Source organism: Crinia signifera, chromosome 3, assembly GCF_055691185.1.
Source record: "Crinia signifera chromosome 3, ASM5569118v1, whole genome shotgun sequence".
NCBI classification, from domain to species: Eukaryota; Metazoa; Chordata; class Amphibia; order Anura; family Myobatrachidae; genus Crinia; species Crinia signifera.
The window spans coordinates 7,796,282-7,819,903 of NC_139219.1; the positions used below are offsets into that span (position 1 = coordinate 7,796,282).

General features: G+C 49.8%; 1 protein-coding gene across 1 annotated transcript in view; it reads right to left on the reverse strand.

The window, feature by feature from the left end:
- Window positions 1–3,537: 3,537 nt before the first annotated feature.
- Window positions 3,538–23,622, reverse strand: part of FLVCR1 (FLVCR choline and heme transporter 1) — a 39,015-nt gene continuing 18,930 nt past the window's right edge. The window contains exon 9 of the mRNA XM_083175189.1: window positions 3,538–8,188. Coding sequence (XP_083031315.1) covers window positions 8,129–8,188 — 60 coding nt within the window. The 3' untranslated portion in view covers window positions 3,538–8,128. The remainder of the gene's footprint in view (window positions 8,189–23,622) is intronic.

Consider the following 23,622-nt stretch of genomic DNA (forward strand, 5'->3'; position numbering starts at 1 on the left):
CTACTCCTCCGCTACCGGAGACAGTACACAGCCAGCAGCCACACACAGAGGGACCCGATTCCTGACCGCACACTACTCCTCCACTACCGGAGACAGTACACAGCCAGCGTCCAGACAAAGAGGGGCCCGATTCCTGACCACACACTACTCCTCCGCTACCGGAGACAGCACACAGCCAGCAGCCACACACAGAGGGACCCGATTCCTGACCGCACACTACTCCTCCGCTACCGGAGACAGCACACAGCCAGCGGCCAGACACAGAGGGACCCGATTCCTGACCGCACACTACTCCTCCGCTACCGGAGACAGCACACAGCCAGCGTCCAGACACAGAGGGGCCCGATTCCTGACCACACACTACTACTCCACTACCAGAGACAGCACACAGCCAGCGGCCAGACAGAGGGACCCGATTCCTGACCGCACACTACTCCTCCGCTACCGGAGACAGTACACAGCCAGCGTCCAGACACAGAGGGGCCCGATTCCTGACCACACACTACTACTCCACTACCAGAGACAGTACACAGACAGCGGCCAGACACAGAGGGACCCGATTCCTGACCGCACACTACTCCTCCGCTACCGGAGACAGTACACAGCCAGCGGCCAGACACAGAGGGGCCCGATTCCTGACCGCACACTGCTCCTCCGCTACCGGAGACAGTACACAGCCAGCGGCCAGACACAGAGGGACCCGATTCCTGACCACACACTACTCCTCCGCTACCGGAGACAGTACACAGCCAGCAGCCAGACACAGAGGGGCCCGATTCCTGACCGTACACTACTCCTCCACTACCGGAGACAGTACACAGCCAGCGGCCAGACACAAAGGGACCCGATTCCTGACCGCACACTACTCCTCTGCTACCGGAGACAGCACACAGCCAGCGGCCAGACACAGAGGGACCCGATTCCTGACCGCAAACTACTCCTCCGCTACCGGAGACAGTACACAGCCAGCGTCCAGACACAGAGGGGCCCGATTCCTGACCACACACTACTACTCCACTACCAGAGACAGCACACAGCCAGCGGCCAGACAGAGGGACCCGATTCCTGACCGCACACTACTCCTCCACTACCGGAGACAGTACACAGCCAGCGGCCAGACACAGAGGGACCCGATTCCTGACCGCACACTACTCCTCCGCTACCGGAGACAGCACACAGCCAGCGGCCAGACACAGAGGGGCCCGATTCCTGACCGCACACTACTCCTCCGCTACCGGAGACAGTACACAGCCAGCGGCCAGACACAGAGGGGCCCAATTCCTGACCGCACACTACTCCTCCGCTACCGGAGACAGTACACAGCCAGCGGCCAGACACAGAGGGACCCGATTCCTGACCGCACTCTACTCCTCCACTACCGGAGACAGTACACAGCCAGCGGCCAGACACAGAGGGACCCGATTCCTGACCGCACACTACTCCTCCGCTACCGGAGACAGTACACAGCCAGCGGCCAGACACAGAGGGGCCTGATTCCTGACCGCACACTACTCCTTCGCTACCGGAGATAGCACACAGCCAGCGGCCAGACACAGTGGGACCGATTCCTGACCGCACACTACTCCTCCGCTACCGGAGACAGTACACAGCCAGCGGCCATACACAGAGGGGCCCGATTCCTGACCACACACTACTCCTCCGCTACCGGAGACAGTACACAGCCAGCGCCCAGACACAGAGGGGCCCGATTCCTGACCACACACTACTCCTCCGCTACCGGAGACAGTACACAGCCAACGGCCAGACACAGAGGGACCTGATTCCTGACCGCACACTACTCCTCCGCTACCGGAGACAGTACACAGCCAGCGGCCAGTCACAGAGGGACCCGATTCCTGACCGCACACTACTCCTCCGCTACCGGAGACAGTACACAGCCAGCGGCCAGACACAGAGGGGCCTGATTCCTGACCGCACACTACTCCTTCGCTACCGGAGATAGCACACAGCCAGCGGCCAGACACAGTGGGACCGATTCCTGACCGCACACTACTCCTCCGCTACCGGAGACAGTACACAGCCAGCGGCCATACACAGAGGGGCCCGATTCCTGACCACACACTACTCCTCCGCTACCGGAGACAGTACACAGCCAGCGCCCAGACACAGAGGGACCCGATTCCTGACCGCACACTACTCCTCCGCTACCGGAGACAGCACACAGCCAGCGGCCAGACACAGAGGGGCCCGATTCCTGACCACACACTACTCCTCCGCTACCGGAGACAGTACACAGCCAGCGCCCAGACACAGAGGGGCCCGATTCCTGACCACACACTACTCCTCCGCTACCGGAGACAGTACACAGCCAGCGGCCAGTCACAGAGGGGCCCGATTCCTGACCGCACACAATAATCCTCTGCCATTCCCTACTCAAAGGACACGCATTCAGCTCGCTTTCACTACACTCATCAGTACTGTGGATATTCCACATTGAGGGGAGGGGTACTCATACATGAAAAGCCTAATCAAGGGGTATGGGAGAGAAAAAGGTTGGGAAACGCTGTGTAAGACTGGGGGGGGGTTCGGCATAAAAAAAAAAGGAACAAGAGGTTTGTAACATGATGGGCGCACAAGTTGAAAACTGGGCTCAGCTCAGGACCGAGAAACCCCCCCTCAGGGCAGGATTAGTGAGGGGATCTTATGTGTCAGCCACCTTCAACTTACACCAGAACTGCTCGGACACAAAAGATCCAACGCCTACAATTAGATCCCATACAGATGATTATAGCCAATATCGCCCGCGGATGGCAGTGCACGAACTGAACAATAAATCGATATCATTCAGTGACGTCACCATGACAAGCTGAACATGCGAGTCATTGGCAACATTGCCAAAATCGAGCAGCCTGTTCTGCCGGCAGGAGGGGTGGTAACAGATGTGCAGGAGTGCGCATGATTAACGATATTAAGTGTACGCGCTAGATGATATTTTTCAAGAACTATAGCTCAGAATCCCGTTTCTGAATGAGATCTTCCAAAATCTCCTCTAGTCTATGGTGTATGGGGATTTATAGGTTGCATGTAGCTACGAGTCCAGACTGCGGACCAGAGCTGGAAACCTGCATAATAGAGCAGATGGTGGCTCCATTTTGTGGGTATAACCGATATTCAGAAGAACGACGTCTAGAAACTGGCACATCACAACCAACGTGACCACAATCTAATGGGTAAGCTGCACTCACAAAATGGCTGCCTCTATGGAAGTGGCAGCTGCATTCAAATATAAGTCTATAGTTCTGAGAAGGGGGAACTTGTTTTGTAGGGCACACTTCCTGTCCCGAGTTCATTGACACACTCAGGGATCGTCCCCACATCATAAATGATTAAGCAAAGGGGGGGAAAAAAAAATACTGTAGGCGCCATGGCTATCTGCTGTATAGCATTAAACAATTCAGTCCTGGGGGAACTTTTTATATATACATCCTAGTTCGAGCCAACCTATATATGTACTTGTAACATAGCAAACCTCCTCCCTCCCACGCTCAACATCGAACTGCAGAAAGCGCACGCTCGTCAAAATCAGAACCAACTTTATTGGACATGTATGACTTGGATCGCTGTGCAAACAGCCAGCTAGGTACAGTTATACAGTGTCAGATATACGAACACATACAGGTATACGCTAGAAGTACCCTGGGGGATATAGATGCAGGGGGCACATACCTGCCAAACTGCACAGCGCCTAGGCAGCCCTCAGTGGCGCCACTGGTGGTTGCAGCAGCCAGATAGGTAACACTTAAGCATAGACAGTGCAGTTATAGCAGAGACAGTACAGTTATCACACAAAGAACACAGGATTACATATGGCTGGATCGCCGAGTGTGCTGGGGGTGATCTACCTTCTCTGGGAGCATCCCCAGGCGGATGGTGCAGCCGGGGGCTGCAGTGCTCTCCATCCTCTGGCCGGCCCGGTCTCCAAGCAGCCGGTGTCGCCGCATCTCCAGCTCGGCGCTCATCTCTGCAGCCTCCCTCCTTCCTTCGGCCAGGTGTCGCCGCGTCCCCGGCACGGTGCTTGCCTCAGCAGCCTCGCACTTCCTCTGGCCGGGTGTCGCCGCGTCTCCGGGGCTAGCCTCAGCATCCTCCTCCTTCGGTTCCCCCTGCCACGCCGCACGCTGCTCCAGAGGTCGGGGATGGTGGAGTTCCATGGATGGGGGGGGGGGGGGGGAAATCGGAGCTCCATATGCATGCGGCCATCCCCGGTCTCCACTCTCCTTCACGTGACAGCCATATTTGTGTACCCTCCAGAGAGTGAGTGTAGTGGGTAACGCCACAGTGTTACCCTACAGAATGTATGGACACTCTCATTTCTTCCTGATCAAATGTTTATGTCTATGATTGTCATTAACTCTTATGTATTATTAGACTTTCATTCCAACCAAACATATAAACAACCAAAAAAGAAATCCAATTACAAGACGGATTCGTAGGAAAGAAAAAAATCGGATTTTACTTCATAGAGAAATGTGCAGAACCCTTACAGAGACCAACACGGAATGTATAACAGCGGGCAGTGATCCAACCAATCAGGTAGTCTGATTTGATCACATGATAAATATGAGCAGACATTGAAAAACCGGGAACCAGAAAATTCCACGGTTTAAAGAACGTTCTTTGACTTTATGTACAAAAAAATATTTGCAATACAAAAAACAAAGAAAGAACAATTTGAAAAATGGAAATATAGACACAAATGATGTAACACAACAACCTACAATACATTCAAATGACCTTTGCTGTACAGCACAATTATTACATATGCTGCACTGTTTAAATACAAACAGAACACTCAGCAGCTGCCTGACGAATGATTGACAGGATTAGAAGTATATAATGTGATCACAGACGTGCGTTACTGTCCTTCTGTCCCATCTTTGATTATATGGATTGGAAGGTATAATAGTGACAGCTATAGAAATGGTGCAAACAGAACAGTTATTGAGCAGAGAATAAAGGTGGCCATACATCAGAAAGATATTGTACCCAATCATACAATCTCAACTGATTGTAAGATGGATTGTATGCAGATTGTGTGCACATCTTATGTACATAATCATACAATCAATCAGCAGATGGATTGTATGACTGATTGTAAGATGGATTGTATGCAGATTGTGTGCACACAACCATGCAGTAGATGGATTGTATGATTGATTGTATGATCGATTGTGTGTAGATTGTGTGTCCAAAAACCACCAAGGACTGCCGGGGATTTCAAGGGAAATTGTACACAATCATGAGCGCAATCGATCTTAAGATCGATCTTTCTGATGTATGGCCAGCTTAAGCTTTCAGTGTACGTGGCCTTCATTTAAGCCTTGTAACATTTGTACTAATCAGTAGCAAAGATTGATAACGTCTGTATTACTAAGAATTCCTTACATCCTATTGGAATGGTGAACGTTATACAATCAGAGATTATTAAATCTCATTTGGCCCCTTAAATACAACCAGAAGCAGCGTCATTATGGTGTCATGGCTGCTTACAACCAAACTTCCCCTTATGAGAAAGTACCATGGGAACATGTGCACACTACCACAGAAAATCTCATCGGGTTTTCCATAATATGGTTTCCCCTGGCACTTTTCCATAAGGGACAGGAAGTGGAATAAAGAGGCCATTTTGTCAGGTCGGCCATTTTAGACCACACATCTGCACTATAAATAGGGGCCTATTGCACAGCCCCCCAAGTCCAACATGTAAACATACTGTACCACTCATAGGTCAGTCACACGGAGACGAGAACCCACCTATGATAGCAACGGTCACATTAGGGGAGTCCGGCACGTGTTTGGGTTTGTCTAGCTGCTTATCGCGTGGGAAGTGAATCCGCGGCTGAGCGATGTATCTTGTGCACAAGGTCACTTAGCCTATCAGTGACAAACACTGGAATGTTGCGGCTCATGCAGAATGGTGCCCAACTATGTCCCGAAACCCGGGCGCAACTTGTGCCCACTAGAAAGTGTGTATAGGCCTAAGAGAAACCGCAATGGTGGCACAATACGCACAGGCCGGCACCAGGTATACATCCGGCATACGGAAGAAAGTGGACCAACCTGGGTTGGTTTAGGAGCGCCTGCCAGGGGTGGTTTAATCAAAACAGCAGCTGCTTATGGGAGTAGTCAGCTCCCAAATACAAGAAAAAAACAATAAATAAAATAAAGCAGCGCTGAATTTTACATTGTAACTTCAGCGCTGCTTTATTTTATTTATACATCCGGCATACGTCACATATTAGCCGTATAATACCATATATTACACAGCAGTCGCCAACTTGAGCCAGCAATTTGGCAACATCATAAAAATGTAGGAATAAATTATGAGGGGGAGATGTACTAAAAAAGGACAATTGGGAGCTGGTTGGTACGTGCTCTCTGCTTAACCCCTCCCCCTGTAACGGATTGCAGAATCACAGAGTTCTCACTGCACCCATGATCTGCATAAAGCATTACATCGTTACCCGTCTGATTCCATAAGCCACCATTACACATCGCAGCATGCACGGACTACAACTGCCGCAAATCCGCCTCGCGACTGCACTGGCTGAGCCGTTATTATATCCCATGCAGACAGCCATTCCCATAGAACTGATTGTCACTCCCGTGTCAGAGACAGCCGGTTCCACAGCCCAAACGTCTCTGCATAGGGTCACGGTGTAAGATTCCCATATCACGGCACTTACCCAGCGGGCAGCCTGGCCATCTTCTGTCGCTCTTGAAAATTATTATTGCCTATAACATTAATATATAAATAACCGAAACATTTAGGGTAACGCGTCCCTACAGTAATGGCGACTGCCGAAATTAACGTGGAACGTGGGCAGAAAACCACGCGGGACTCTGCAGATAATCCCTGTAAGGGATGAGAGACTATATAGACTTATTCTATTGTAACGTCGGCAGTTTTTGGCTTAATTCATCTGAAGTTCCACATTACACAGAGGCCCTTATTCTGATCGGTGCGGCCGGATCCGATATGCGGCCAGGACCGTGCGTGCGAAACCCCGCCTTCCATACGGATCGCCAACTCCGTCCGTACGCGGTAATAAGCTGGCCGAACGGACCGCACGTGTATTTTTCACGGAATACGCCTCCTCCATCTCAGGGAACCTCCCCCATCATTCGATGGTCGCAGACCATCGAATGCAGGACCGAGTGCTCCACCAGCTCCCGCAACCTCAGACCACACGGACATTTTTCCGTGCAAAAGCAGGGATCTGGGCGGGCAGCTGACATCCGGCAATGTCATATGTCCGCCCCCTACACGTGCGTCACGGCCGCATTACCATACGTACGCCCAGCGTTTGCATGGGAACGCCCATGAAACGCGGGGCGTATGCATATGGTAATGAGCCCAAATAGCCCTTCACGCCCCTCTCCACCCCCTGTTCGGAGTGTTCACATTTCATGCGGGATTTGGCCGTACGCCCCGCTCGCACATGCGCAGAGACGCCTCTGCACATGCGCAGACACAAAACATCGGCGGCACGAACGCACGCGGATATTACCGCACCAACCAGAATAAGGGCAAGAGTTACAGCATAGACAGCGCAACGTTTACCTCAAACCGGGGTAATACTGTTGCGTACAGTACGATTCGCCCGAGTGCCCGTATTCTCCAATATCCTGCATAGGTAATTTATATTAGGTCATAGCGGACGCGCCGACACAGACGTCCAATCACCATGAGGAGGGACACGTGTGCGCAATATCCTCACGTATCCCCAAGTATCCCCGCTCCCATAAATAATATAGTCCCCTGGTGATGTTACAGCGGAATCGCAGACTCCATAGAGGCCCCATCACCAGAGCGGCCGGATAATGCTGCACAACTGACGTACATGTATACAGATCTATAAAATAAGCAAATTACAAAATATGAGTACAGGTAGCAGAGAAGGCCAATAATGTCACAGGAGCCATACAGTCCTTATATAACCGCGCCGAGCGGAGTTAGTCCCGTTCTCCATCCATCTACCTCGGACGCTTGTTGTAAAGCTGTGAACCCCAGAAGAGTCCGTTCAATAAATAGTACAAGCTCCAATAAATACACGAGGGGGCTTCTCCGCCGCGCCTCGGGATGGGGTGTCCACCTGCGCCCCAGTAACTAGAGTTGTGTTGACGACTGTATACTTGGTGCGAGCTCTACTGGACTTTCTACAGGGACCTATAGAAAAAGGAGACAATGAAGATGGTTAAGGAAGAGTGCAAGCAGTGCGCTACAGTGCCCAGGTCACAGCTAGACGAGAGTCAGTGATGCAGGTGGGCACACTCTGCCGAGCCGCCAGTATACACACCCAGCGGTACAGGCGGTGTAATAGTAATGCTGATCTACAGCACTGAGGTCATGGCTGCAATTCCCACCAAGTCCCTGACTGTGTGGAGTTTGTGTGTTCTCTATGTGCTGGCGTGGGTTTCCTTTGGGTACTCCGGTTTCCTCCCACAATCCAAAAATATAATGAAAGGTTAACCTGACAAAAAGTAACCCGTGTGTGTGTGTGTGTGTGTGTTTGTGCAGCACACTATGGGGGTCAATCAGTCGCACCACACAATACAGGGGTGGGTATATATTTGCTATATATTATATATATAATATATATATATATATATATTATATATATATATATATACACACATATATACTAGGTGATTCATCGCACCCTACGGGCGCTCTTCACACCGTCGTAAGGGGCTGCGCCCCCTTAATTTGTGAACATTTGCATATGAGAAAGATGGTTAGAATTGTATGTAAGATGCCTGTATTGCAACTTGAGTTATAGGTGAAATGTGTTAAATAGAGAGCATATGATGTGGAAGGGGGTGTGTATTGTTTTGTTTAATTAAAAAGCGGTTACAGAGTAAGATGTACATTGATAGTGTGGATGGTACAGTGACATTTGTGGGTGTGGGGGGGGGGGGCTGTGTGTGCGTGTTGTTTAGGTGTGTGTGTGTGTGTGTGCAATAGTATAATAGGGTGTTTCTGAGTCAGCGGCTCCCCACTGGCGGAGGTCACGACACAGGAAAACAGGAGGCTGGGTAGTGATAGGGGTGTGTGGGCATAAGGGGGACTAAAGAGGAGGGTGGGAGTTACTGTGCAGCTTCTGCCAGTGGGTGAGGGTCCAGCGTGGCAGTACAGGAGTACAGGATGGTGGCCCTGAGTCAGTGTCTCCTCCTACTGGGTGGGAGTTAGGGTGCATGAGAGCAGGAGGCTGGGCTATGAGGCATGATAGGGGCATGTGGGCAAAACAGCGTCAGCGACTCCCCAGTGGTGGAAGTTACGGTTCAGGAGAGCAGGAAGCTGGGTAGTGATAGGGGTGTGTGAGTATACGGGGGACTAAAGAGGGGCTTAGGGGTGCCGTGAATTGCGGGAGGGGCGCGGGGGTGCTGTGAATCAAGGGAGGGGGGGCGCAGGTGTCGGCGAATCGCGGGAGAGGGTGGGGGTCCGCAAAGCGTGGGAGGGGGCGTGAATTGCGCGAGGGGGGGTTGCGAATCGCGGGAGGGGGTGCGTGGGGGGTCCGTGAATTGCGGGAGGAGGGGGCACGGGGCGCGATGAATCACCTAGTTGGTTATATATTCTTGTAGAAGGATGGTAGGATGTTGCTGTCATTCAGAATGCATTTACATAAACAGTAATAGTAGCAGTAAAAGGTCTGACTTAAAACACCTACAGTAAAACAGAACAGGTGTTATATATTATACAAAGAATTGGTTGATGATGTGTAGGTTGACATGCACATAGTTCATAGTTGTCACTGGAAAAAAATTGCTACAAGAAAAAATCAACACAGAAAGTTCAACACATGTAAATGTTGACATAAATGTGGCACTTCATCGGTGTCCATGTCGACACATGAGAATGAATATGAAAACATTCCAAAAAAGAAAAATAAATCTTCAAAAACTCATGTCAACCTTTTTCATTGTCGACCATAGCCGTGCCAGTGTTATGCATGTGCCATTTAATCCTGGGGTTGCCGTGAATCGCGCGCGGGGGTGGGGGGGGGAGGGAGGGAGGAGGTGAGGGGTGTCCGCGAATCACGGGAGGAGGGGTGGAGGGTGGATGCCGTGAATTGCGGGAGGGGTGGTCGCGGGGGGGGGGGGGTGTGGGTGCCGCGAATTGTGGGAGGGGGGCGCGGGGGCGGGGGGTTGCCGCAATGACAGGAGGGGTGGGTCAGGGGTGGGGAATCGCGGTAGGGGGGGTCGTGGGGGGCACCGTGAACCGCGGGGGGGGGGGCCCGGGGGTTGGCGCGAATCGTGGGAGGGGGGGTCGCGGGGTGCCGCAAATCTCAGGAGGGGGGGTGTCACGGGGTGGGGCCGCGAATTGCAGGGGGTGTGCTGCAAATCGCGGGAGGGGGGTCGCGGGGGGTGTCGCGAATCGCCACAAGAAAAAATCAACACAGAAAGTTCAACACATGTAAATGTTGACATAAGTGTGGCACTTCATCGGTGTCCATGTCGACACATGAGAATGAATATGAAAAAATTCAAAAAAAGAAAAATAAATCTTCAAAAACTCATGTCAACCTTTTTCATTGTCGACCATAGCCGTGCCAGTGTTATGCATGTGCCATTTAATCCTGGGGTTGCTGTGAATCGCGCGCGGGGGTGGGGGGGGGAGGGAGGAGGTGAGGGGTGTCCACGAATCACGGGAGGAGGGGTCGTGGGTGGATGCCGTGAATTGCGGGAGGGGGGGGGTCACAGGGGTGGGGTGTGGGTGCCGCGAATTGTGGGAGGGGGGGCGCGGGGGGTTGCAGTGAATCGCGGGAGGGTGGGTCGCGGGGGTGGGGAATCGCGGAAGGGGGGGTCGTGGGGGGCACCGTGAACCGCGGGAGGGGGGGCCCGGGGGGTTGGCGCGAATCATGGGAGGGGGGTCGCGGGGTGCCGCGAATCGCAGGGATGCGGTCATTTGGTCTACTGCATTATGGTAGAAAGTCATTAGGTCGAATCCATTAGGTCGACATGCTAAAAGGTCGACATGACTCTAGGTCGACATGGGAAAAGGTCGACATGATTCTAGGTCGAAAGGTCATTAGTTCGACAGGTCATTAGTTCGACATTGTCTATGTCGACATTCACAAGGTCGACATGGGGTTTTTCACTGTTTTTTGAGCCAACATGTGCCGACAGGCGGTATTTCATGCCCTACCATCCACTAGGGCGTGGTGGGAGAATAAAATAGTGTGCCGAGCGTAGCGAGGCACCGTGCCCGACGCATAGCGAGCGCAGCGAGCGATGCGAGGGGATGCAGTGCACTTTAAACTGTGTCCATGTCGACTGTGTTGACATTCAGGTAAAAAAACAGTGAAAAACCCCATGTCGACCTTGTGAATGTCGACATAGACAATGTCGAACTAATGACCTTGTCGAACTAATGACCTGTCGAACTAATGACCTTTCGACCTAGAATCATGTCGACCTTTTCCCATGTCGACCTAGAGTCATGTCGACCTTTTAGCATGTCGACCTAATGGATTCGACCTAATGACTTTCTACCATAATGCAGTAGACCAAATGATCCCAACCCGAATCGCAGGAGGGGGGGGGGTGTCACGGGGTGGGGCCGCGAATAGCAGGAGTCACCGGGGGTGCCGCGAATTGCAGGGGGTGTGCTGCAAATCGCGGGAGGGGGGTCGCGGGGGGTGCCGTGAATCGCCACAAGAAAAAATCAACACAGAAAGGTCAACACATGTAAATGTGGACATAAGTGTGGCACTTCATTGGTGTCCATGTCGACACATGAGAATGAATATGAAAACATTGAAAAAGTGAAAAATAAATCTTGTCAACCTTTTTCATTGTCGACCATAGCCATGTCAGTGTTTTGCATGTGCCATTTAATCGTGGGGATGCCGTGAATGGGGGGGGGGGGGGGGGGGGGGGAGGGAGGGAGGGAGGGAGGTGCATACCTCCCAACATGACCCTCTCCAGGAGGGACACATTGCTCTGTTTCTGGACTTTCTTCTTAATTTATGGATTACCATCACCTGTGCTTAAACACCTTTCTTATCAATTACCCTGTTTAAAACAGGTGATGACAATCATTAAATTAAGATGGAAGTCCACAACCCAGCGTTACAGCTCCAGACACACTTTGAGTGACAGATGTAGCCAAATATATAAGAGATATGATATATATATATATATATATATATATATATATACACACACTAGGTGATTCATCGCGCCCTACGGGCGCTCTTCACACCGGCGTAAGGGGCTACGCCCCTTAATTTGTGAACATTTGTATTGTGAGAAATATGGTTAGAATTGTATGAAAGATGCCCTGTATTGCAGCTTCTGCCAGTGGGTGAGGGTCCAGCGTGGCAGCACAGGAGTACCGGACGGTGGCCCTGAGTCAGTGTCTCCTCCTACTGGGTGGGAGTTAGGGTGCATGAGAGCAGGAGGCTGGGATATGAGGCATGATAGGGGTATGTAGGCAACACAGCGTCAGCGATTACCCAGTGGTGGAAGTTACGGTTTAGGAGAGCAGGAAGCTGGGTAGTGATAGGGGTGTGTGGGCATACGGGGGACTAAAGAGGGTGGTGGACACTGTGCAGCTTCTGCCAGTGGGTGAGGGTCCAGCGTGGCAGCACAGAAATACAGGAGTCAGTGTCTCCTCCGACTGGGTGGGAGTTAGGGTGCATGAGAGCAGGAGGCTGGGCGGTAAAGCATGATAGGGGAATGTGGGCAACACAGGATGAGCGGGTCTCCACTGGCGGAAGTTACGGGGCAGGAGAACAGGAGGCAGGGCAGTGTCCTCCCACATTGATGGCAAAAGTATTCAACATCGGCCATAAACCATCGATTATTTGAAAATCATTGATGGTCGATGGGCATCCCTAGAACTGGAGGAGGGTGGGGGACAGTATGCAGCTCCCGGCAGTGGGTGAGCGTCTCCTCCCACTGGGAGGGAGTGAGCGTGCATGAGAGCAGTAGGCTGTATAATAGTGGTATGTGGGCAAGACATTGATAAAAGTTGTGGCGCTGGTGCAGAGGGCAGTGGGGAAACCTGCAGTGCGGCAGCCAGGGCCGGATTTCCCACCTAGGGGCGGTACCTGCTTGTGGTGGTACAGGATCCCCCATTGTCACGTGGGTACGTGAAATGCGGGAGCGGGGGCCGCGGTGGTCCGCTGGGGGGTGGAATTGCTGGAAGGGGGTCTGGGGGGTCTGCAAATTGCGGGAGGGGGGTGGTGTGTGGGGATCCGCGGTTAGCGGGAGGGGGCGGGGGTCCGCAAATCGTGGGCGGGGGCACGGGGGGGCTTGAATCGTGGGAAGGGGGGTCCGCAAATTGCGGGAGGGGGGTTGTCGGGGTTAGTGAATTGCGGGAGGGGGGGTTGCGGAGGTCCGTGAATTGCGGGAGGGGCGCGTGGGGTGCCGTGAGTCAAGGGGGGGTGGTGCGGGGGTCCGTGAATCACGGGAGGGGTCATGAATCGCAGGAGGCGGGGGTCGTGGGGGGGCTGCGAATTGCAGGAGGGGGTGTGTGGGGGGTTGCCGTGAATTGCATGAGGGGGGCGTGAATCAAGGGAGGGTGGGCGCAGGGGGGTGGTGCGGGGGTCCGTGAATTGCGGGAGGGGGCATGAATTGCGGGAGGGGGGGTCGTGGGGGGTTCCGAATCGCAGGAAGGGGGGTATGGGGGGTGCCGTGAATTGCGTGAGGGGGGCATGAATCGCGGGAGGGGGGGTCCCCGAATGTGTGAATTACGGGGCGGTCGCAAATCGCGAGAGGTGCCGAGGGGGCCCGCAAGTCGCGGGAGGGGGGCACTACGGGGGGTTTCGTGAATCGCGGGAGGGGGGGTCGTGGGGGGTTCCGAATCGCAGGAAGGGGGGTGTGGGGGGTGCCGTGAATTGCGTGAGGGGGGGCATGAATCGCGGGAGGTGGGGTCCCCGAATGTGTGAATTAGGGGGCGGTCGCAAATCGCGAGAAGTGCCGAGGAGGCCAGCAAATCGCGGGAGGGGGGCGCTACGGGGGGTTCCGTGATTCGCGGGAGGGGGCGGCGCGAATTGCGGGAGGGGGGTCGCAAATCACAGTAAGGGGGGGGGTGCCGTGAATCGCGGGAGGGGGGGTCGCGGGGGGCCTTTTTAATGCCGGGAGGGGGGGGGGTCGCAGGGGTCCCGCGAATCGCGGGAGGGGAGGATGCAGGGGTCCTGCGAATCGCGGGAGGGGGGTCGCTGGGGTCCCGCGATTTGCAGGAGGGTCGCGGGAGGGGCGGGTTGCGGAGGTCCAGCGAATCGCGGGAGGGAGTGGTCGGGTCTGGGACGGATATTAGACAGCACTTACATCGACAGCCATTACATCGACACCATTAGTTCGACAGCTCAATAGGTCGACATGGTTTTAGGTCGATATACCATTAGGTCGACATGTCATTATGTCGACAGCTCATTAGGTCGACAGCTCATTAGGTCGACATGTTTTTAGGTCGACACTGCCATTAGGTCGACAGAGTCTATGTCAAAATGTCGACATGGGTTTTTTCAATGTTTTTTGGCCGAAAACAGTCGACATGGACAGAGTTTGAAGTGTACCGCAGCCGCTCGCTATGCTTCGGGCACGGTGCCTCGCTGCGCTCGGCACACTATTTTATTCTCCCACCACGCCCTAGTGGATAGTAGGGCATGAAATACCGCCTGTCGACCATTTTGACTGTCGACATAGACGCTGTCGACCTAATGAGCTGTCGACCTAATGAGCTGTCGACCTAATGGTATGTCGACCTAATGGTATGTCGACCTAAAACCATGTCGACCTATTGAGGTGTCGAACTAATGGTGTCGATGTAAGTGCTGTCTAACAATAGTCCGGATACCGTGGTGGTCGCGGGGCTCCCGCGAATCGCGGGAGGGGGGTCGCGGGGGTCCCGCGAATCGCGGGAGGGGGGGTTCGCGGGGGTCCCGCGAATCACGGGAGGGGGGGTCGCGGGGGTCCCGCGACTCGCGGGAGGGTGGAAAGCGGGGGTCCCGCGAATCGCGGGAGGGGGGGTGCGAGGTCCTGCGAATGGCGGGAGGTCACGCGATTCGCGGGAGGGGGGGAGGCGCGGGGGTCCCGCGAATCGCGGGAGGGGGGTCGCGGGGGTCCCGCGATTCGCGGGAGGGGGGGTTGCGGGGGTCCCGCGATTCGCGGGAGGGGGGGGTCACGGGGGGTCCCGCGAATCGCGGGAGGGGGGGGGGGGTCCTGCAAATCGCGGGAGGGGGGGGGTCCCGCGGGTCCTGGCAGAGGGTAGGGATGTGCAGGAGTAATGGTGGATGGTGGCTGTGGCGTAATGGTGGATGGTGGGCGTGTACTGTAGCCCTGGCTGGGCGGGGGGAGGTGATGTCAAGGGGGTGGAACGTCATACACATGAAAGTGAAACTGTTCTACACAGGAACGTTCTCCACAGGGGTTGAGTGACAGATCTGGCTAAATATATAAGAGATATATATATATATATATATATATAAAAACGAGAAAACCAAACCGCGCCTCACAAAGAGAAGGCAGCACCTCTGAGGGGCCCCCTGTTAGACAGGACCCAGGGTTTAGAGATAGAGAAAGTGGGGTATCAGAGTGCGCCAATTCATTTGCATATACAACAGTATTGTTGAACAAACAGTAGTTAGAAGCAGAATCATAAAATAATTTTTTAATCAGAAATCTTCCAAGAGATGATACAGGCCCAACGCGTTTCTTCAACAGCTTGACTTCATCAGGGGCATTGGAAGCAGAGTAGTACAAAGCAATTTCACACTGTAAAATCATAACAGATTGATATCAATTGTACATAAAAGCAATATAACATTAAAAAAATGAGTAAATGAAGAACATGATGATGATAGAGGACATAACGTGAAGAGGAGGATAGCGGGGGAACCACTTGAAACCCTTGTTATCAAGAAAGAGTCTCAGTGGCCAAAATATATTTATTTGGCACCCAATTTGTGAATCATGCATATATGCCAACTTTTAGCTTGAATACGAGATAATAAGAGAAAAACCACGGTGAGAATTTTCACAACAATAGAGAAGATTTATCAGAGTCCAAATGGGGTAATTCGAGATATATCATACCTATAAAATTCTCATTGTTTAACCCCTTCCCGACAATTGACGTACATTTACGTCATGGTCGGGAAGTACTTCCCGACACATGGCGTAAATGTACGTCATGGCATTTAACTGTCACCGCGTCTATAGACGCGGTGACAGTTTCAACATGTCTGCTGTCCCTGACAGCAGACATGTCCGTGCATGCCCAGGGGGGGCTGCGATGCCGCCCCCCCGTCGGCGATCGCTGTGATTGGCTGTTCAGTGTGAACAGCCAATTACAGCGTTTTCTGTGTCACCGGCGAATAACGTTCGCCGGTGACACGCGATCGGAGGTGATTGGTGCTGTAAAGTACAGCACCAATCACCGCGGGGTGTAAGGGTGACACTGGTGTCACCCCACCTCACCCCGCCCGCCCCCAAAGGCCGTGATTGGTCCGTCGGACCGACGGACCAATCACAGCCATGGAGGGGGGTTTAAACTAACGGTGACTGCACTGCAGACGCCATTCCGGTCTGGAATTGCGTGCAGTGCGGTCACCGTGCCAATCTGCCGCGATATACTGACCAGAACCTGGCAAAATACTTACCTGATCCTTGCAAATATCTTGGCTGCTTCATCTGTGCTTGTAGTGTGCTGGATGCTTCCTGGATCCTGTTACTTGTGACTTCCTGTGAACTTGTGCTGCTGCAGTGTAATAGCGTTAGTTAGATAGAGAGAGATAGAGAGAGATAGTGTCAGAGAGTGCTGTATTTTGTGCTGCTGCAGTGTGATATAGTTATAGAGAGAGAGAGATAGAGAGAGATAGAGAGAGATAGAGAGAGATAGAGAGAGATAGAGAGAGAGAGATAGAGAGGCCTAGTGACAGAGAGTGATATATTTTGTGCTGCTGCAGTGTGATAGTTATAGATAGAGAGAGAGATAGAGAGAGAGAGATAGTGACAGATTGTGCTATATATTTTTTATATAACTGACTGCTGCCCCCCCTTTTGTGCTGATCAGTATAAATTAACTGATCAGCAACTTTTTGGGGGCGCAGGGTATTTTTATATATATATATATACCTGTCACTGCTGCTGCTGCAGTGTCATAGAGTGTTAGATAGTGAGAGATAGAGAGATAGAGAGAGATAGTGACAGAGAGTAATAGAGAGTGCTAAATTTTGTGTCTGCTGCCCCCGCCTTTTGTGCTGATCACTATATCTGAGGTGATCAGCAACTTTTTAGGGGTGCAGAGGTTTATTTTTTTTTTTATATATACCTGTCAGTTGCACCTGCTGCCCCTCACTGGTAATCAGTGTCGCATCACTGATCACCTTTTTTTTTTTTTTTTGTGTGTGCTGTGGGGTCTTTTTTTAATTTTTTTTTTTACACACACTGTGATTTTGTGGGTGTCCTGTGGCCGCTGTGCGCGGATCAGTGACGTACATCACTGATCATCTTTTTCGGCACAGGGTTGATCTATTTTTTTTTTTTGATCAAATTCCTGTTGCCTTTCAGCGCTGTTCAGTGACGGACGTTACTGACCAACATCTGTGCTCAATTTTTGGCGCAGGACCTTTTTTTTTTTTTTTTTAACCCCTTCAATTTTTTTTTTAACCCCTTCAATTTTTTTTTTTAACCCCTTCAATTTTTATTTTTTTAACCCCTCCATTTTTTTTTTTTTGTATAAAGCATTTTTTTTTTCTGCACACTACATACACACTACACACTACATACCCCCCGGGTTGAAATAAAGTTTGTACCCCCCCCTACACTATACACGTGTTGAAACAATTCACTACCAGTAACACAAAAATAAAAATGTCATCCCAAATGTCATCCCAGTCATCCAGAAGAATGTATTCAGCGGAGGAGGCATATGCCCTGCTTGCTTCTGACTGACACAGCCAGTGATGCAAGCGGGGAATTTGAAGGATTCGCCTTAAGCTCCTCTTCCTCCTCTGGTGATGAGGGACCCCCTCAAAGACGCCCCCGTAGAGCAGCTGAGACCCCCCCCCCAATAATTGATCTCGTATGGACCCCACCACCAGACAATTTTGAGCCCCAGGTTCCTGAGTTTTTGGCCATGCCAGGAATCCAATTTGATTCCACAGGTCTCAGAGAAATTGACTTTTTCAAATTATTTTTCTCTGATGATTTTATAAATTTAATGGTGGACCAAACTAATTTATATGCCCAGCAGTTTATTGCTCAAAACCCCACGTCATCATTTGCAAGGTGGACCCCTGTAGATGCAGTAGAGATGATGACGTTTTGGGGTCTGGTGCTTCATATGGGCATAATAAAAAAGCCAGAAATTAGGCAATATTGGAGTACAGATGTTCTGTACAGCACCCCATTTTACCGTATGGCCATGCCCCGGGCTCGATTTGAGACGATCCTTAAATTTTTGCATTACAACGATAATGCACAGTGCCCACCCAGAGATGATCCCACCTTTGACCGGCTATTCAAAGTCAGGCCGGTCATTGATCATTTCAGTGCCAAATTTGAAGACATGTACATCCCAGATAAATTCATTTGCATAGACGAGTCCCTTATACATTTTAAAGGAAGGGTTAAATTCCGCCAGTACCTTCCCAGTAAGAGGGCAAGGTATGGCATAAAAATGTATAAGTTGTGTGAAAGCACCTCAGGGTACACCCACAGGTTTAGGGTATATGAAGGGAAGGATTCAAGAATTGAACCGCCAGAATGCCCCCCCTCCCTCGTAGGTGTTAGTGGAAAAATTGTCTGGGATTTAGTGCACCCCTTCCTGGATAAAGGTTATCACCTCTATGTGGATAACTTTTACACCAGCATCCCCCTGTTTAAGGCCCTTGGTTCAAGAGGTACAGCAGCTTGCGGTACTGTGCGCAAGAACCAAAGAGGCCTCCCAAAAACGCACATTGCCCAAGTAATGAGAAGGGGTGAAAGCAGGGGAATATGCACCGAAAATATGTTGTTGGTCAAATATAAGGACAAGAGGGATGTCCTTATACTGACAACAATTCACGGAGACAGTACCACCTCCGTCCCTGTACGAGGTACCAGTACCCACACCTCCAAACCTAATTGTATCCTGGATTACAATAGGTACATGGGCGGAGTGGATCTTTCAGATCAGGTACTGAAGCCGTACAGTGCCCTGCGGAAAACAAAAATCTGGTACAAGAAGCTGGCCGTGTATATCATCCAGATGGCACTGTATAACGCTTACGTGCTATTCCGTTCTACCGGCCAGAGGGGGACATTTATGCACTTTCAAGAGGAAGTCATAAAGGGCCTAATATTTGGGAACCAGCAGGCTGAGGGCCCCAGTACTTCTAGTACTGGCCCCCGTATTGTACCAGGGCAGCATTTTCCTGATGAAATCCCCTCCACTGGAAAAAAGGGCAGGACACAAAAAAGGTGCAAAGTTTGCTATAAAAAGGGAATAAGAAAGCAAACTATTTTCCAGTGTGACACTTGCCCCGACAAACCCGGCCTATGTATAAAGGAGTGTTTTAAAATATACCACACATCTATGGATTATTAGGTTCATAATTTCACCGTGCTTCGGGGGTCTTGCTAATGCCACATACCACCCACCATTCATTCCACCATAATCTGAGCCGCAAAATCCAAAAATCACTCCTTCCCTTCTGAGTCCTGCCATGCACCCAACTGGTATTTTTTGGTCACATGTGAGGCATTGCCGTACTCGGGAGAAATTGGGGCACAGATTTTGGGGTGCTTTTTCTCCTTCATACCTTCTGAAAATGAAAAATTTTGAGCCAGAACTGCATTTTTGTGTAAAAAAATGTAATTTTTCATTTTCACTGCCCAATTGTATCAAAATTGGTGAAACCCCTGGGGGTTTTAAATGTACACTATACCCCTAGATGAATTCCCTGAGGGGTGTAGTTTGCAAAATGGGGTCACTTGTGGGGGGGTTCCACTGTATTGGTGCTTTGGGGGTCTTGCTAATGCGACATAGCACCCACCATCATTCCACCAGAATTTGTGCTGCAAAATCCAAATATCACTCCTTCCCTTCTGAGTCCTGCAACTTTTTGGTCACACATGAGGCATTGCCGTACTCGGGAGAAATTGGGGCACAGATTTTGGGGTGCTTTGTCTCCTTCATTCCTTCTGAAATTGAAAAATTTTGAGCCAGAACTGCATTTTTGTGTAAAAAAATGTAATTTTTCATTTTCACTGCCCACTTGTATCAAAATTGGTGAAACCCCTGGGGGTTTGAAATGTACACTATACCCCTAGATGAATTCCCTGAGGGGTGTACTTTGCAAAATGGGGTGACTTGTGGGGGGGTTCCACTGTATTGGTGCAACATAGCACCCACCATTCATTCCACCAGAATCTGTGCTGCAAAATCCCAAAATCACTCCTTCCCTTCTGAGTCCTGCCATGCACCCAACTGGTATTTTTTGGTCACATGTGAGGCATTGCCGTACTCGGGAGAAATTGGGGCACAGATTTTGGGGTGCTTTTTCTCCTTCATACCTTCTGAAAATGAAAAATTTTGAGCCAGAACTGCATTTTTGTGTAAAAAAATGTAATTTTTCATTTTCACTGCCCACTTGTATCAAAATTGGTGAAACCCCTGGGGGTTTGAAATGTACACTATACCCCTAGATGAATTCCCTGAGGGGTGTAGTTTGCAAAATGGGGTCACTTGTGGGGGGGTTCCACTGTATTGGTGCTTGGGGGGTCTTGCTAATGCGACATAGCACCCACCAAAATTCCACCAGAATCTGAGCTGCAAAATCCAAAAATCACTCCTTCCGTTCTGAGTCCTGCCATGCACCCAACTGGTATTTTTTGGTCACATGTGAGGCATTGCCGTACTCGGGAGAAATTGGGGCACATATTTTGGGGTGCTTTTTCTCCTTCATACCTTCTGAAAATGAAAAATTTTGAGCCAGAACTGCATTTTTGTGTAAAAAATGTAATTTTTCATTTTCACTGCCCACTTGTATCAAAATTGGTGAAACCCCTGGGGGTTTGAAATGTACACTATACCCCTAGATGAATTCCCTGAGGGGTGTAGTTTGCAAAATGGGGTCACTTGTGGGGGGGTTCCACTGTATTGGTGCTTGGGGGGTCTTGCTAATGCGACATAGCACCCACCAAAATTCCACCAGAATCTGAGCCGCAAAATCCAAAAATCACTCCTTCCGTTCTGAGTCCTGCCATGCACCCAACTGGTATTTTTTGGTCACATGTGAGGCATTGCCGTACTCGGGAGAAATTGGGGCACATATTTTGGGGTGCTTTTTCTCCTTCATACCTTCTGAAAATGAAAAATTTTGAGCCAGAACTGCATTTTTGTGTAAAAAAATTTAATTTTTCATTTTCACTGCCCACTTGTATCAAAATTGGTGAAACCCCTGGGGGTTTGAAATGTACACTATACCCCTAGATGAATTCCCTGAGGGGTGTACTTTGCAAAATGGGGTGACTTGTGGGGGGGTTCCACTGTATTGGTGCAACATAGCACCCACCATTCATTCCACCAGAATCTGTGCTGCAAAATCCAAAAATCACTCCTTCCCTTCTGAGTCCTGCCATGCACCCAACTGGTATTTTTTGGTCACATGTGAGGCATTGCCGTACTCGGGAGAAATTGGGGCACAGATTTTGGGGTGCTTTTTCTCCTTCATACCTTCTGAAAATGAAAAATTTTGAGCCAGAACTGCATTTTTGTGTAAAAAATGTAATTTTTCATTTTCACTGCCCACTTGTATCAAAATTGGTGAAACCCCGGGGGTTTGAAATGTACACTATACCCCTAGATGAATTCCCTGAGGGGTGTAGTTTGCAAAATGGGGTCACTTGTGGGGGGGTTTCACTGTATTGGTGCTTTGGGGGTCTTGCTAATGCGACATAGCACCCACCAAAATTCCACCAGAATTTGCAAAATGGGGTCACTTGTGGGGGGGTTCCTAACTTTTAGCATCTTATGGTGCCTAGAAACCTACATGGTGCCTAAAAAATAATCTCATAAAAAGGAGGCTCCAAAATCAAGTAGGTGCTCCTTCTATTATGAAGCCTGTGGTTTGGCCAACGTGCACACTAGGGCCACATATAGGATATTTATGAAAACAAAAGAATTGGGGGAATCAATTTTCAGTCACATTTCTCTAGTAAAATGTACTGTGTTCCTTAGAAAAATGTATTAAAATTGCAAATCTGCAAAAAAAATGAAATTTTGAAATTTCACCTACACTTTGTTTTAATTCCTGTGAAACACCTAAAGGGTTAACAAACTTCCAAAATGCTGTTTTGAATACTGTGAGGGGTGCAGTTTTTGAAATGGTATCATTTATGGGGGTGTCTCACATACAAGTCCCTCAAAGTCACATCAGAACTGAACTGGTCCCTAAAAAAATCAGTGTTTGAAATTTTCTTGAAAATTTGAGAATTTGCTATTCATATTGTAAGCCTCCTAGTGTCCCAAAAAATTAAAAGGAAGTTGAAATAATGATGTCAACATAAAGTAGACATATGGTCTATGTTAGTTATTAACTATTTTGAGTGGTATGATTATTTGTCTCACAAGCAGAAAATTTAACATTTTGCAAATTGCTAAATTTTCCATTTTTTTAGGACATTTTGGTATTTTTCACAAAAAAACACAGACTGTATCGACCCAAATTTACCACTAATTTGAAGTACAATGTGTCACGAAAAAACAATCTCAAAATCACTGGGATAAGTAAAAGCAAAAAAAAGTTATCCCCACTTAAGTGAGACATGTCAGATTTGAAAAAAAGGGCTCTGTCAGGAACGCAAAAACTGGCTCTGTCAGGAAGGGGTTAATTAAGAAACATACAGCAGAAGTTTTCATGCGAAAGATAAAACTTGGAAATGGTTCACGCTGAAAAAGTGGAATAATAATTTTTTTGAAATATGGAAATTCGTCTATAATTATATTCCACTAAAATAAATCAAATATAACATACCACTAGGGGTCAGCAACATTAATAAAGCATCGCAATCCAATGGTATCCAAAGTTAAAACGCAATTTCAGGGGGAGGGTAAGTATCCCCAATACACAGTCTGAAGAGAGAAATGACATAACCAATGGTCTATACATATTCACATAATATGGGGCAGTGAGCAGACTTGTGCAGTGATAAGATGTACTTACAATAGCAGAGCAGACCGGAGGTGAACTCCTGGGATCCAAAATGCTGAATGAACAACTAGTGGGAATGTGTGTCTTAAATAGTGGAGTAGCGCCTACATCACTTCCTGTTATAAGGATAACCAGCACTCCAAATAATCATATAAGCGCTTAGATTCCTGCGCTGAAACCTGGATATATATGGAAAGCGCCAGTATTTATACTTGGGCGCTTGAATATGTATGTATTACTGAAGGTTAAGGCTATTAAAACCCCTAATTAAGCTTTGGAACGCATGACTGCGATATCATGCGTTCCAAATGGCAGCCATCTTGTTTTAGCATATGAAGGAAACAGCGTCTCCTTCTGTCTAAGGAGGTGGGCGGATCTCTGTTTCCAATGAAAATAATTCTTTGAGGGAGTGGGGTGTGCTTGAGTCTGCTAGTAGCATACAGTGTGGCTATGG